The sequence below is a fragment of the Polistes fuscatus genome, unplaced genomic scaffold (assembly GCF_010416935.1).
Source record: "Polistes fuscatus isolate 324 unplaced genomic scaffold, CU_Pfus_HIC Scaffold21, whole genome shotgun sequence".
Lineage (NCBI taxonomy): Eukaryota > Metazoa > Arthropoda > Insecta > Hymenoptera > Vespidae > Polistes > Polistes fuscatus.
The window spans coordinates 290,170-307,430 of NW_025113098.1; the positions used below are offsets into that span (position 1 = coordinate 290,170).

General features: G+C 27.9%; 2 protein-coding genes across 4 annotated transcripts in view; one reads left to right on the forward strand and one right to left on the reverse strand.

Annotated features, from left to right (window-relative positions):
- Positions 1-1,444: 1,444 nt before the first annotated feature.
- Positions 1,445-6,886, reverse strand: LOC122517775 (uncharacterized protein DDB_G0283357-like). Its single transcript, XM_043636333.1, has 5 exons — positions 6,779-6,886; positions 6,039-6,123; positions 4,715-4,843; positions 3,032-3,124; positions 1,445-2,056 (listed from the first exon to the last, which is right to left on the reverse strand). The coding sequence occupies exons 2-5, from the start codon at positions 6,118-6,120 to the stop codon at positions 1,455-1,457; spliced, it is 906 nt and encodes a 301-aa protein (XP_043492268.1). The 5' UTR covers positions 6,121-6,123; positions 6,779-6,886; the 3' UTR covers positions 1,445-1,454.
- A 1,453-nt stretch (positions 6,887-8,339) lies between these two features.
- The window catches only part of LOC122517771 (voltage-dependent calcium channel gamma-7 subunit), a 29,325-nt gene continuing 20,403 nt past the window's right edge, over positions 8,340-17,261 (forward strand). For all 3 annotated transcript variants that reach the window (XM_043636326.1, XM_043636327.1, XM_043636328.1), the window contains exon 1: positions 8,340-8,847. The gene's annotated coding sequence lies outside the window, so the exon portion shown is untranslated. The remainder of the gene's footprint in view (positions 8,848-17,261) is intronic.

Below are 17,261 nucleotides of genomic sequence, written 5' to 3' on the forward strand. Positions count from 1 at the left end.
AGTCGAGAAATTATATTTTAACCAGAAAAAGTCCATATTCTATGGCCTTGATTATTAATACGAGTGTGAGTGGTATAATCATCATTTCTTGCAGGTAGAGAATTAGGTCTGCTGATTGGACGGCTATTGGGTCCACGATTACGATCATCTCCAAATAATCGATTCCAAATAGAATTATCACCGATGGTATTACTAGATCCAGAATGTCCAGATGATCTGCCAGGTCCATATGCTCTTGGCGGTGGTGTTGGTGGTGGTTGTACCATTCCACGACCACGTGGTCTTTCATATGGTACTGTTAAATTGTAGATCGATAATGAACAAATTTATTGCTATATTAAAATATGTCGAAAGAGTAATTTAAAGTAAACTATCCAGTCAAAAATAATGAAATATTATGAGATTCTTTTTAGAAGAATTTTTTTATTTACCGTTCAGTGTTTTGTTCATGTCAAATCCACCCACTCAGCACGTATACATCTTACTTTTTAATTATTCTAAGTTTACTCTTTATTTTTGCATTTGTTTTTATAAATATATGTTAAATTAATATTCAAATAAAGAAGTATGTATTAAAAGAAATTAGTTAAAAAAAAGAATTAAAATTTTCACATGGAAGCATTTCAATAATTTGAAGTTGTTAGCGTTAAGAAGCAGTATTTTTTAAATTTCAATGAATTGTATTAATTTGTAAAAATATTATATAAATATATATAAAATACATATACAATAATATTAAGAGATAAATTTATGAAATAAGAATATTACATGTTGATTTACAGAGCATGTGTGCGTATATGGAAAAGAAAATTTTATAAATTTTTTATAAATATCAATATAAATATATTCATTATTACCTTATATTAACAATTGCTAAAAGAATATTATTATGATTATTATAACGGTATATAATTATTTATATATATATATTGTATAATTGAAGGTAATTTATTAGCAATTATATGTGTACGAATATCAATCATCTATATACACGTAAATAGATCTCGTATGAACGTATGCATGCATATATGTAGATATATACGTCGCGTACGAAGGCACTGTGCATTGAATAGACAGCAATTATTTAATAGAGCAATTGGACGATAGGCACAAAGGCCATATTTGTAAAAGTTGCATTTTCAAATAGTCATGGTGTGTAGAAATAAAATTATGTACATAGCAAATTTTCTATATAAAAATAATCATGCGATATATCAGGTACAAGTTGCATTTAAATAGAAACTTAGTTAAATTATTTCATTATATAATGTAACTTCATATAATTTATGATTAAAACGCAAAGAGATTTATTCAAAATTCGCGCAAAAGATTATATGTATTTTATAAAATACGTTTGAAACAGTTATATGCCTCTTTTTTTTTATCGAATCCAGGATAGCAATGCACTGTTTATTATTAAAAAATAAAATAAAACGAACGAAAGTTGTTTATAATCACGATCGATTGAAAATAATGAGAGCTAAGGTAATCAAGCAAACGGTGGTAAAAGATGCTGATTGTCCGATGTTACTACTATTTTTACGATATACAGAATTCGAATTGTAGGAATATCCTCGATGATTTTGATTCGGATAATTTTGATAACCAGGATATTGTCCTACTGGATATCGTTGACCGTTTGGATATTGTTGTTGGGGATACCCTGCTTGCGGATATCCAGATTGTCCTGGATATGGGGGATAACCTTGACCAGGATATCCTTGACCAGGTTGCGGCATTCTGTTCATAGTTGGATAGGGTGGATAACCGAGGTTATCCGTTCGCGGATGATTTCCTTGATTCGTTGATGGATAAGGAGGATACCCGTTGTTGTTATTCGAAGATCCTACATTGCTGGGATAAGAAGGGTAACCGATATTGGTACCAGTATTAACTTGATGATAACCAGTTCCCCCGGGTACAGGATCAGCGGGGGCTGGTGGTGCATTCGCGTTAGCGTACGGATTGGTATTCGAGTTGGTATTCGTGTGTTTATTAGTATCACTATTGCTGACTTGTTGACCATTCACAATATCGACACCCGCCGATTGGAACCCTGAAAATGACTCTCTTTTGTTCGTTTCGCTTGTATAGGGGGCTAGTATTTTCTAAATATCTTTAGTAAATTTCAATCAAACATTACCTAAATTTACAACCAAAATATTTTGCGATCAAAGTTCGAGAGAAGTGCTTTTTAAAATGATTTTATCAATGATAAATTTATATTTTTAAAAAGACTTCAAATTCCATAGCAGTTCCCGGTGTGTTAATATCTTTTTTTTATTGTTATTTTTATTTCCAATTAATTGTAAAATTTATTTACTAATTTTCCTACTGAAGCTTTGATTATGCATCGGTTTTATTATTCGGTGTAGCGAACAGTAAATAATAATAATAATAAAAAAAGAGTAAATACAAATTTGCTGAATTCAAATGAAAATAAAGTTAATATTTTTATTAATTAATTTTACTTTATATATATATATATATATATTTATTATTTAACTTTCTAAAATGTATTTCAAATAAATTGATTTTTATACGATAAAACAATATTCAAAAAGCAAGAAACATTTGTCGAATTTATTGAAAAACTCTCCGTTGATTTGGAAAAATAGTAAATAAAATTTCATTCGATTTTCATGATGCAAATAACGTTACTTTAACGTTAAGGGGTCAATATGTTAAATAATATAGCCATGCAAAATGTTAATTTTCTTGAAAGCATATCAAAAAATTTGCGATATTAAAATGAAAAATATAGTAATAATGAAATTAGTAAAATACAGGCATTGAAAATCACAATTCTTTGCATTCCGTTTAATTTGTTATATGTTCAACTTAAAGCATATATCTTGGGAATAACATTATAATTATAAAAATGTTATCATCAGTTTTTGTTTTTTTTTTTCCATTTTCACAAGCTTCACTCTCAATAATATCGAAAAGTACAAAGAATTGAGATTTTCGATTAACGATTTGAAATAATAATTTGAATATTAATGAAATGAGAAAAATTGATGGTACCCACCGTTGGATGAAATCTTGCTTACACATTTTGGTATGTCATTTTCGGTTCTGCAGTATTCATTTTTGTCACAAATGATGCTCGAGCAACTGCCCTCTGTAGAAAAATATTATAAAGCCCAATCATTCTTAAGTAATATTAGTATTCGATATCATTCCTATTACGAAGAAAATAATTCATTCTGTGTAATCTCATATGCTGTTGTATCAATAGTTGGCATTCTTCGAATGAATGCATCCTTATTCATCCGATCGTAATTTGAACATTACGTTGAAAGAAGTTTGTCATACTTTGGAGGAAAGGAATTACCATGTTAATGATACTCCACGAAGGGTGACAGAAGAATCGCATTAACAAAGTTAAAACACATGCGCACGGTGGTCTCATGCATTATGTAATATCATGCACGAGTGTCATTAATTCTTATGAAAGATATATATGTAATAAGTGTTATAATATTATTATAGATATAATTAGAAAGTTAGTAGATTTTGGAAGCATATGTACACTTCAAAGAACTTCGAATGTATTCAAATTTTCATCGGAAGCTCGTAAAATATGGAATTGAAAATTTTACGAAAAATTATTGTACAACGTTCATTATATACAGTGGTATAAATGTGTTATTCGTTTAATTTTGGATGTTAAATAATTATAAGTTTAACACGTTCCGTGCCATGTGCATCACCGGTGGTACACGTTAAACTTGATCTTCAGGCCACGTGTACCACCGGTGGTATACAGTGGTATTAAAATGTGTTATTCGTTTAATTTTGGATGTTAAATAATTATAAGTTTAACACGTTCCGTGCCATGTGCATCACCGGTGGTACACGTTAAACTTGATCTTCAGGCCACGTGTACCACCGGTGGTATACAGTGGTATAAAATGTGTTATTCGTTTAATTTTGGATGTTAAATAATTATAACACGTTCCGTGCCATGTGCATCACCGGTGGTACACGTTGAACTTGATCTTCAGGCCACGTGTACCACCGGTGGTACACGTAGTCATATTTATTTAATGCGCTAAACATCAAATGGCTTGAACGACAAGTTAGACACTTGGCACGGAACGTGTTAATAACCTCAGGTAGGGCTACGTACGATGGGTGACCTGTCCGGGGAAAGAAAAGACAAAAATCGTGTGCTTTTGATTCCAGAGAGATGGTAAAATTACGTCGACGATAAAGAATTAAAAGTATAAAATGATAGATAAATAGTTTTCGTATGATTAATTTCCAATATCAAATTACTTAATTGCTTGTCTTTCACAACGTCTTGGAAGTTTATCACTCGAACTAAAATGTAAGCTAATGAATCAACGATTTTCTTATCTAGCGTCAAAGAAAAATAAAAAGTAAACTCAGATATTGTGTATTTCGTTAAACATGTAAATAAATGTCACGAATTGTTCCTACAGAATGTTTCAGAGTAACTATTTATTTTTCAAATATGATGAAGGGAATGTAATAAAAGATATTTTTGTTGGTAATAAAGTAGTATTTAAAAATGCATTACCATATCAAAATAATATAAATAAATGTTGAATTATATATACGCGTTGTTCTCTGTCACAAGGGAAAATTAGAAATAGTTATTCTGAAATATTTCATATAATATGAAATGTGAAATACGTGGAAACACATTGAAAAAAGTATTGTAATAAAATTTATTTCATTTTACCATTGTTGCTGGTTTTTTTGCAGGTCGGATAAGAACCACATTTATCTGAGTAAGATGTGCAAGGATCTTCGGCTATAACGCAGACTTCATCATTTCTACATCCAATATCCTTGCAAGTCCTTCCGTATTCTGAAATCAAAATATATATTTTCGTTTGAAATATTATTATAATAAGTATAATATTAAAAAAAATATTAATTAATTATAATGAAATATTTCGTTTGAAATATTATTATAATAAGTATAATATTAAAAAAATATTAATTAATTATAATTAAATATTATTATAATAATTATTAATATTATATATATATATATATATTTGAAATATTATTATAATAAATAATATTATTGTGCGTGTAAAAGAAGAAAAAAAAAAAAAGAAAAATATGGAACTACGAAATGTTAACGTCATAGTTATAAATAAATTAGATTGATATAGGATATATAAATCATAGGGACAATCATTCAATCATCGATACGTGAATAAATATACAGTGTTAGCGAGATAGATTGAAACGATCATTTGCAAATATCTTGAATGACGATAATGGAGCCTTTAACGGAAATATAATTTCAACCAACTGTTAAGATATTCAAGGTTGTAATTGTAATTACGCGCAAAACCGTTTTTCTTTCTTTTAATATATCGTAGGTAAATTGATGGGAATAAAAGTACCTTAACGATCTTCGTGCATTTTTAGGGAGGACGTTAAGTCGGCCACACCTTTCGTTGATATAATTGTAACTCTATTTCAACCCCCTGGCTCTCGTCTTTGCTTAAGAACACCATCGATTTTCAATTATCGAGAGAGGAAGAGATGGGGAAAGGTCGCGGTTAGATTCTACCCGATTTTCTACCTCTTAGGAGTATTCCTTAACGTTAATTCGAACCAAAGAAATTCAACGAGTACTAATGCAATCGTTAAACGCTATTCTAATGCATATTCCATGCAATTTGAAAAGATCTACCAAGCGTAGGATCAAATAAAAAAAATACAATTATTATTATTATTGCATTACAGTGGATGTATCCAATATTTAATTATTTGTCGACGTGTTATATATTTATAAATCAAAGATTAAAAACTTTATTATTAATCTTTAGTAGTTGTTTGTTGTTACTTGAACACTAGTATTTAATGACTGAATTTTATAGAATTACGTCTTCTTATCGTTGACCTTTTCCCCCTTATTCTAGTGGTTTCCTCTTTCCCGATATTATTCGTGATATCGGCAGGAAATTAAAAACAGGATTAAGATAAAAAGTTCGCGTTAGAAACAGTAGTGATAAATGTAATTATGGATTTGAATGAATGCTTACTTGAATATGAAGAAACATCCGGTATAGCGACGATGACCAATAGGGCCGTTAACGTAACCCACAGATTCTGTGCGTTAAACATTTTCTGAAATAAAAATATATGTTGAATCTCTTCGAAAATAATCATATACACTTATACAGTTATATCTTATATCACTATCGCAATTTAATCTAATTTATTTGAAATAAAAAAATAGAAGAAAATATATTTGTCTCTTTCGTTCGACGCCAGAAATGACGCAAGGATTTTACGTTTGTATTATACTTGATAGACAAAGATGTAAATATGTAAAAGGTATGCGTAAAAGTACGTAAAAATAAACTGGAAAAAATTAGTGTCGAAAAATTACTCTCGAAATTTCGTAACCTCGAAAAATTTCCAAACTTTAATCAAATCTAACCTCACTTTTCTTAGGATACATTTTATTTCGCGATGCATATTTGTTTGAATTTAATTTTTTTCTCACGTCGTCTCTGTTAGATGTTCGCGACATTGAAGAATTACGAGTTGCTTTTCGTTTTGAACGACCTCGAAAAATAACACGCACACACAAAGGAGAGAGAATCCTTTAGCTAAAATTCGTGTCACATTTTTGCGTCGAATCAGACTATGAAAAGAATACTTTTTCCGAATGATATTGCCGTTATTCTTGCTTTAAAAGCCAAGATACGCATTTCTGTATAGTAGATGCATTTAAATAGCGAGAAACGATCAATATGTCCAAAATGATATATCTTACCTGTTTTTTATTTTTCTTCCAAGCGACAGCAACACTTTCCACTCTTACTGTTACTGCAGCACTGAAGTCGCAGTTAATTTGAAACCAGTTTTGTTGTCGTGAATGACGTTTGCGATGGGAGAGAGAGAGAGAGAAAGAGAAAGAAAGAGTGAGAAAGAGAGAGAGAAAGAGAGAGAGGGAGACAGACAGAATAGGAGAAGGAAAGAAGTACGGTGGGGGAGAACGATCTCAGTATAACCTTGAACGAAGTAGGAAAGTATCAATGACGTCATAAATAATGACGTCTCCTGCAGAGTCAACTTATCAATGTTACCAACATATTATTTTGAATTTTATTTACAAAAGAAAGAATAAAATAAAAAGAAAGAATAAAATAAATTACTTATCGTTAATAAATAAGTTATTGTTAATAATAATAAAATAGTTATTACTAATAGAAATATCAATTTTATCGCAAATACAATAATACGTTTATACGAAATAATTTGGATTATCACCTCAGCAAACGTATGATGACTTTCTTCATTATAAAATTTGAATCTCTAAATAAATGTTGATTTGAAATAACTTTTTTTGTTAATATATTATGTTATTAATTACTTTTTATTATAATATATTATTTTATTAATATATTATTTTATTAATATATAATTTTATTAATAACTTTTTATTATTATATTATTTTATTAATATATTTTATTAATAACTTTTTATTAATATATTATTTTATTAATAACTTTTATTAATATATTATTTTATTAATATATTATTTCATTAATATATTATTTTATTAATATATTTATTAATAACTTTTTATTATAATATTATTTTATTAATAACTTTTTTTAATATATTTTTTTATTAATATATTATTTTATTAATACATTATTTTATTAATACATTATTTTATTAATAACTTTTATTAATATATTATTTTATTAATATATTATTTTATTAATACATTATTTTATTAATACATTATTTTATTAATATATTATTTTATTAATAACTTTTATTAATATATTATTTTATTAATAACTTTTATTAATATATTATATTATAATTAACTTTTATTAATATATTATTTTATTAATATATTATTTTATTAATAATTTTGATATACAAATTAATAAGGCTGTTAAAGAAAGAATAGATTTTATTGGTTTGCAAATATTCATCAAATCGTTCAAAAATTGTTTTCTATGGAAAAAAAAGATAAGCAAAATATTTCGAAAAATATAAAAAAATATAAAAATAGATAGTACATATACCTTAGTATGTGTACAGGTATAACGAGTAGAAAAGTCGAGTACTCTCGATGAGGCACGTGCCTCATCTACGAAGGAAGCTTCGTAGGGTAGTAAATTCTATGCGGAAAATTTAACTGGAAATAAATTCGCGGGAGGACGTTCGCGCAGCGTCGTTCCAACCCTTATCCTAGGCCTAGGTTACCAACGGCCTATTATATTACATTGCACAAGGTGGTGCGCTGTGGGTGACGCGCGCCGAAATGCGCGATGCGCGGTGCGCGCCGCAGTGCGCGGCAGATTGCAGTCGTGGTGGTGCGTGTGACAACGGGCGTCGACCGTTCTCAGTCCAATTCCAACCCTCAGTCGCGTATTTCATTTCGCGAATGACGAACACCCAAACATTTTCTTCCTTCCTCATCCTCATTCTCCTTTTCCTTTTCGCAATTCCACCGATTGCGATAACAAACGAATTCAATTATCGCATTTTCCATTCTAGTTTCTCATTAATTCTCATTGATATAAAATTTGATCTTCGTCTTGCTTCTTCTTCATCTCTTTTCGTTTCCCTTCCTTGTCGCGAAAAAGACAAAGATTTATTTTCCCATTCGCAGGAGCTACTTCCGTTATCAAGAATCGAAAGTTGTCGAGGTGATTTTTATCTGAAAAACGAATCGAGTATTTTCATCGGGAAATGAAAACGATCAGTGTTGATTAGAAGTCAAAGATAAGAGAGGGAGAGGGAGAGTGAAATTAACGTGGCTTCTCGATTTCACCGACTGTCAAAACGTGGTGTGCATCACACAACCAGGTGTGCATCAGGTAAGCAAAAACTCGATTATTCTCTTTAATATATGTATGTGCGTGCGAGTAAACGATCCAAGATTGATAGAAATCTTTCTTATATATTTATTAAGGAAAAAAATCTTATTTACATTAGTCATTGATTAGTGCCAGAAATTGATCGATCATTCATCGTGTTATCGATATCAATATTATATTTTTTTCGTCAATCAATTTATCTACAAAAATTATTTAATTCATACGATCATTTTCCTCTCGTTATTACTCTGATCAATTTTGTAATTTTTCTTGACTCTCGTACCAATCATCTTCGTTCATTTCTTTAATATCTTATCAGAATACAATTAAGATCTTTCCGTAAGACACGAAAGCATCAGTGATATTGAAATAATTCAATTTAATGAATAAAATAAAGTAGATCGATGATTCATTATTGACTTGTTGTTTGATACGTAAACGGAATCGTAACACGTCAGATACGCATCGAATTTCGAGACAACTCGATTATGATAATACGTATGATCGTCATATGTCTAAAGTAAATAGGATGGAAATGAAAATTAACGTTATATGAGATGATGGAAATTTCACTGATATATGGCCAACAGGTTCGTTCGTTCGTTCGTTCGTGCTTTGTCCTCGAATTTAGAAAGATAAATTGTAGGTTTGTCATAGTAAGAGTAGCAACGCCTATCTCTATCTGTCTGTAACATTTTCAAGGATTATCCATTACTTTGAATCTCGTCATTTTCCATTTAGTAAATGGTACATACTTACTAAACGTGCCGGGTTATCATCTTTGGTACTTATGTTAGATAAAACAAAGATCCTATATCCAAAGTACATACATTGGAAAGCATTGCGCAGTAGTATTAAAAGATCATTTTCATTTGCATAATGAAAAAAGAATATTACACCAATTTAACAGAATTCAATTGGAAAAAGTATAATGTAGATTTGTAATAGGAATATATTAAGTGGACTGGAAAGTAATGTCTTTTCTCAGCATGCCAATATTTGTTAATAATTTGTCAGTTTATTGTGTATTTCAAAGTAATGCCAAAGATATTTTAAGATTCAAGTGATTTATTTAGTTGTGAATAATTAAATCTCAAATTTGTTTCTTTTTTTTTGTACAATTTTTGTTTTTTAATGTAAAAAAAACGACATTACTTTTCGGTCCCCCTAAATAGTTTCATTTTCAGTATTAATTTTTGTTAACTAAATAAAACGAATTGCATGATTTAACTGATGAGAAAAGATATGGATAATGGATTGATGGACAATATTCATTTGATGTTGGCAGATTTTTTTAGAGTTTTTATGTAACTTTCTAAGATGTACTTTAAACGTAACATCCCGCGGATAAAATTAGTTATAAAAAACGAAATACTCGATATGATTCGATATAATCCGAGTCTTAATAATTCCAAATTTTCAAGTTCTATTGGACTGGAAAGTAATGTCTTTTCTCAGCATGCCAATATTTGTTAATAATTTGTCAGTTTATTGTGTATTTCAAAGTAGTGCCAAAAATATTTTAAGGTTAAAGTGATTTATTTAATTGTGAATAATTAAATCTCGAATTTGTTTCTTTTTTTTGGACATTTTCTGTTTTTTAATATAAAAAACGACATTACTTTTCGGTCCCCCTAAATAGTTTCATTTTCAGTATTAATTTTTGTTAACTAAATACAACGAATTGTATGATTTAACTGATGAGAAAAAATATCAATAATGAATTGATGGACAATACTTATTGGATGTTAGCAGATTTTTTTAGAGTTTTTATCTAACTTTCTAAGATGTACTTTAAACGTAACATCCCGCGGATAAAGTTTGTTATAAAAAACGAAATACTCGATAAGATTCGATATAATCCGAGTCTTAATAATTCCAAATTGTCGAGTTCTAAGGACTGGAAAGTAAGGTCGTTTCTCAGCATGCCAACATTTGTTAATAATTTGTCAGTTTATTGTGTATTTCAAAGTAATGCCAAAGATATTTTAAGGTTAAAGTGATTTATTTAGTTGTGAATAATTAAATCTCGAATTTGTTTCTTTTTTCTTGTACATTTTTGTTTTTTAATGTAAAAAAAACAACATTATTTTCTGTCCCCCTAAATAGTTTCATTTTCAGTATTCATTTTTTTAATTAAATACAATGCATTGCATGATTTAATTGATGAGAAAAGGTATGGACAATATTCATTGGATGTTGGCAGATTTTTTTAGAGTTTTTATCTAACTTTCTAAGATGTACTTTAAACGTAACATCCCGCGGATAAAATTACTCATAAAACGAAATACTCGATAAGATTCGATATAATCCGAGTCTTAATAATTCCAAATTTTCGAGTTCTATTGGACTGGAAAGTAATGTCTTTTCTCAGCACGCCAATATTTGTTAATCATTTGTCAGTTTATTGTGTATTTCAAAGTAATGCCAAAGATATTTTAAGATTCAAGTGATTTATTTAGTTGTGAATAATTAAATCTCGAATTTGTTTCTTTTTTTTGTACATTTTTTGTTTTTTAATATAAAAAAACGACATTACTTTTCGGTCCCCGTAATAATTTCATTTTCAGTATTAATTTTTGTTAACTAAATACAATGCATTGCATGATTTAACTGATGAGAAAAGACATGGATAATGGATTGATGGACAATATTCATTGGATGTTGGCAGATTTTTTTAGAGTTTTTATCTAACTTTCTAAGATGTACTTTAAACGTAACATCCCGCGGATAAAATTAGTTATAAAAAACGAAATACTCGATATGATTCGATATAATCCGAGTCTTAATAATTCCAAATTTTCAAGTTCTATTGGACTGGAAAGTAATGTCTTTTCTCAGCATGCCAATATTTGTTAATAATTTGTCAGTTTATTGTGTATTTCAAAGTAGTGCCAAAAATATTTTAAGGTTAAAGTGATTTATTTAATTGTGAATAATTAAATCTCGAATTTGTTTCTTTTTTTTGGACATTTTCTGTTTTTAATATAAAAAAACGACATTACTTTTCGGTCCCCCTAAATAGTTTCATTTTCAGTATTAATTTTTGTTAACTAAATACAACGAATTGTATGATTTAACTGATGAGAAAAAATATCAATAATGAATTGATGGACAATACTTATTGGATGTTAGCAGATTTTTTTAGAGTTTTTATCTAACTTTCTAAGATGTACTTTAAACGTAACATCCCGCGGATAAAGTTTGTTATAAAAAACGAAATACTCGATAAGATTCGATATAATCCGAGTCTTAATAATTCCAAATTGTCGAGTTCTAAGGACTGGAAAGTAAGGTCGTTTCTCAGCATGCCAACATTTGTTAATAATTTGTCAGTTTATTGTGTATTTCAAAGTAATGCCAAAGATATTTTAAGGTTAAAGTGATTTATTTAGTTGTGAATAATTAAATCTCGAATTTGTTTCTTTTTTCTTGTACATTTTTTGTTTTTTAATGTAAAAAAAACAACATTATTTTCTGTCCCCCTAAATAGTTTCATTTTCAGTATTCATTTTTTTTAATTAAATACAATGCATTGCATGATTTAATTGATGAGAAAAGGTATGGACAATATTCATTGGATGTTGGCAGATTTTTTTAGAGTTTTTATCTAACTTTCTAAGATGTACTTTAAACGTAACATCCCGCGGATAAAATTACTCATAAAACGAAATACTCGATAAGATTCGATATAATCCGAGTCTTAATAATTCCAAATTTTCGAGTTCTATTGGACTGGAAAGTAATGTCTTTTCTCAGCATGCCAATATTTGTTAATAATTTGTCAGTTTATTGTGTATTTCAAAGTAATGCCAAAGGTATTTTAAGGTTCAAGTGATTTATTTAGTTGTGAATAATTAAATCTCAAATTTGTTTCTATTTTTTGTAAATTTTTTTTTTTTAATGTACAAAAACGACATTACTTTTCGGTTCCCCTAAATAGTTTCATTTTCAGTATTAATTTTTGTTAACTAAATACAATGCATTGCATGATTTAACTGATGAGAAAAGATATGGATAATGGATTGATGGATAATATTCATTGGATTTTGGCAGATTTTTTTAGTTTTTATCTTACTTTCTAAGATGTACTTTAAATGTAACATCACGCGGATAAAGTTAGTTATAAAACGAAATACTCGATAGGATTCGATATAATCCGAGTCTTAATAATTCCAAATTGTCGAGTTCTAAGGACTGGAAAGTAAGGTCGTTTCTCAGCATGTCAACATTTGTTAATAATTTGTCAGTTTATTATGTATTTCAAAGTAATGCCAAAGATATTTTAAGGTTAAAGTGATTTATTTAATTGTGAATAATTAAATCTCGAATTTGTTTCTTTTTTTTTGGACATTTTCTGTTTTTTAATATAAAAAAACGACATTACTTTTCGGTCCCCCTAATAATTTCATTTTCGGTATTAATTTTTGTTAACTAAATAAAACGAATTGCATGATTTAACTGATGAGAAAAGATATGGACAATATTCATTGGATGTTGGCAGATTTTTTTAGAGTTTTTATCTAACTTTCTAAGATGTACTTTAAATGTAACATCCCGCGGATAAAGTATGTTATAAAACGAAATATTCCATAGGATTCGATATAATCCGAGTCTTAATAATTCCAAATTTTCGAGTTCTATTGGACTGGAAAGTAATGTCTTTTCTCAGCATGCCAACATTTGTTAATAATTTGTCAGTTTATTGTGTATTTCAAAGTAATGCCAAAGATATTTTAAGATTAAAGTGATTTATTTAGTTGTGAATAATTAAATCTCGAATCTGTTTCTTTTTTTTTGTAAATTTTTTGTTTTTTAATGTAAAAAAAACGACATTACTTTTCGGTCCCCCTAAATAGTTTCATTTTCAGTATTAATTTTTGTTAACTAAATACAATGCATTGCATGATTTAACTGATGAGAAAAGATGTGGACAATATTCATTGGATGTTGGCAGATTTTTTTAGAGTTTTTATCTTACTTTCTAAGATGTACTTTAAACTTAACATCCCGCGGATAAAATTAGTTATAAAACGAAATACTCGATAGGATTCGATATAATCCGAGTCTTAATTCCAAATTTTCGAATTCTATTGGACTGGAAAGTAATGTCGTTTCTCAGCATGCCAATATTTGTTAATAATTTGTCAGTTTATTGTGTATTTCAAAGTAATGCCAAAGATATTTTAAGGTTAAAGTGATTTATTTAATTGTGAATAATTATATCTCAAAATTTTTTCTTTTTTTTTGTACATTTTTTGTTGTTTAATGTAAAAAAACGACATTAATTTCTGGTCCCCCTAATAGTTTCATTTTCAGTATTAATTTTTGTTAACTAAATACAACGAATTGTATGATTTAAGGGGTTATACGCAGTTGCGAGGCTCGAAAAAGACGTATTTTCATGAATTTTTTCTAGAAACAGTTTTTATTTTTCAAAAAAAATTGTTGGTAATTCAAATAGTGTGAACTTTTGAGAATACAATAGCGCGTCGATTCTGTAAAAATATTAATCTGCACTGCTCCTGTAGATGATTTCCTGAACGTCCTCTAAAAAAAGACGTTTGGCGGTGATCTCCATTTTGGCGGTTTGGATTATTCAAAATTAAAAAATATGGTGGATTCTTTTAAAGGATAGATTAATGCAGGTATTAACGAGAGGAATTTAAAAAATTTTGATTTTTGAAAAAATGGCGTCTATTTGAAAAAAAGTTGTTGTTTTTGACTAAAATTTTCTCTCTAAATTGTAAAAAAAAAATAGTAATAATTTTTTTAAATCTTATTCCTCTCGTCAATACCCGAGGAATATATCTAAGAATATTGTGTAAAAATATAAGACAAATCGATTGAGTTATTTCTGAGAAATCGAGATCACCGACTTTGAAAATACCGTTTTGAGAAAAACGCGTTTAAAGTTTCAAAGAGACGTTTACACATAGTTAAAAATTTTTGTTTGCAGCTTACATGAAGTGAAGAATATTTGTCGGATCGATTTGAAATTTTCAGAGAATATACTTAAATATATGTACATTCCGAAAATGCAAAAAAAAAAAAAATCGATTTTTTGAAAATCCTAACTGCGTATAACCCCTTAACTGATGAGAAAAGATGTGGACAATATTCATTGGATGTTGGCAGATTTTTGTAGAGTTTTTATCTAACTTTCTAAGATGTACTTTAAACGTAACATCACGCTGATAAAATTACTTATAAGAAACGAAATACTCGATAGGATTCGATATAATCCGAGTCTTAATAATTTGAAATTCTCGCGTTCTATTGGAATAGTATTAATATTCCTACTAGAATAGTTTTGTTCAAGTTTCGTCGTTTGACTTCATATCGTATATAATACATATTGTTTCTTTCCCCATAAATCATCCATTTAATCCGTACATTCTGGTATTACACGTTTAATACCATTAATAATGAATTACCGGGGCATTCCGTTGCTTTTCGTAGGAATGTCTTTCGGGAAGCTATTTTGAGAGAATGTTTCTGTAACTAAACGATTACATATACGTATCATTTTAACATAGAATAACAAATTAACATATAATATAATCATTGATTATCTATGGTATGGGTTAAACCGTACAATCCGCATTTCCACTTGTGAATAAAAACGAAATGAAATAGACGTTATTAAAGTTCCTGTAAAATACAGCTACGAAACGAAATTGCAAAAAGAAAAGACATTATAATACTCGTGCAACTATTTTGTAAAACGATCGACTGTGTAATAAAAACGTGGCATCGAGCCAAGTTCTCTCTCTGTCTCTCTCTCTTTCTCTCTTTCTTTCTCGCTTGCTTTCTACAGCCCGTTAAAAAAGGCAGAGTTAAAAAAAGGAATAAAAAATGTCAAGTGACCAAGTGGAAGAAAAATGACGTAAAAAAATGACCATCGGGTTATCTCCGAATGGAATTATCATTTTACCATTTAAAGAGAATTGCGGATTTAACCGGTGTGCGGGGGAGGGGGGGTGATCATTTATTAAAATGAAACAAAAGGGCCATTCGAATGTATTTTTATCGACAGACAGAAAAGCTGATATAGGATTTCAACAATGAGATCGTTTATTATCAAATAAATCGATACGGCATTTGTGTAATCTTCGAATTGATGATGTATATGTATAACTAATATATGGTAATTATATTTAATATGGTACATTTGATTTTAAAAGGTAATGCTTGCCTTTAGTTTTACGAGGCTCCAAATTCATAGCCAATCGACAATCGGTTTCATTATTTAATTTCTTTTTTTAATTTATATATATTTTTATATATTTTATTGATAAATGTTATATTTATTATTATTATTAATAATATTATAATATTATTATTTTGATAATATAATAATACATGATTTTATTATAATATAATTTAATAATATAATTATATTTTAATATATTATATTATTATTACATATATATATATATATTATATTTTATATAAAAAAATATAATTAGTATTTCTAAAGAGAATTAATATTATTAATATTAATTATATATCTTAATAAAATATCAAATATATATATTAATATATATAATTAATATATATATTATATTATTAAATAATTATAATAATATATTATATTTTATAAATATTATTTTTAATTATAATATATTTTATAAATATTAATATATTTTTTAAAAATTTATATATATTTTTATATATTTTATTAATAAATATTATATATATTATTATAATAAATAATATTATAATAATATTATAATTTTGATAATGTAATAATACATAATTTTAATATAATATAATTTGATAATATATTTATTTTTAATATATTATATATTATTATTACATATATATTATTATATTTTAATATATAAAATAAAATATATTTAATATTTCTAAAGAATTAATATTATTAATATTATATTATCTATCTTAATAAAATATCAATATATATATATTAATAATTATATAATAATATATTATTATTTTTATAAATATTTAATTAATATTTAATTATTAATATTATTTTTATAAATATTAATATTATTTTTATTTTAAATTTATCTTCATGTTAAAAACTGTAAAAAATATATGTACACTCCTGTGACTCACTGTATACATTTGATGTCTTTTCCGTATCGTGTGCGTAACGACCGAAAAAAAGTTGCATCGTCTGCTATTAGCCTTTGAGATGGTCTTCTTGTAAAAGGGGCTTCTCGATGGATCTCGCTGGGGCGAATAGGTGCTCTCAGCTTCCTTTGGCAAAAATCAATTTCGCTGACGCGACTCTTAATCCGATTAATTAAAGGCAGGCGCCGGAGAAAGGCCATCGAATTTTGAGACCGAACGTTCTATGTTGTATGAAATTCACCATTCGCGGAAGGGCTGAAGGAAATGAAAGATAACGCTTGCAAAAAAAACTATTGAAAATAATATTC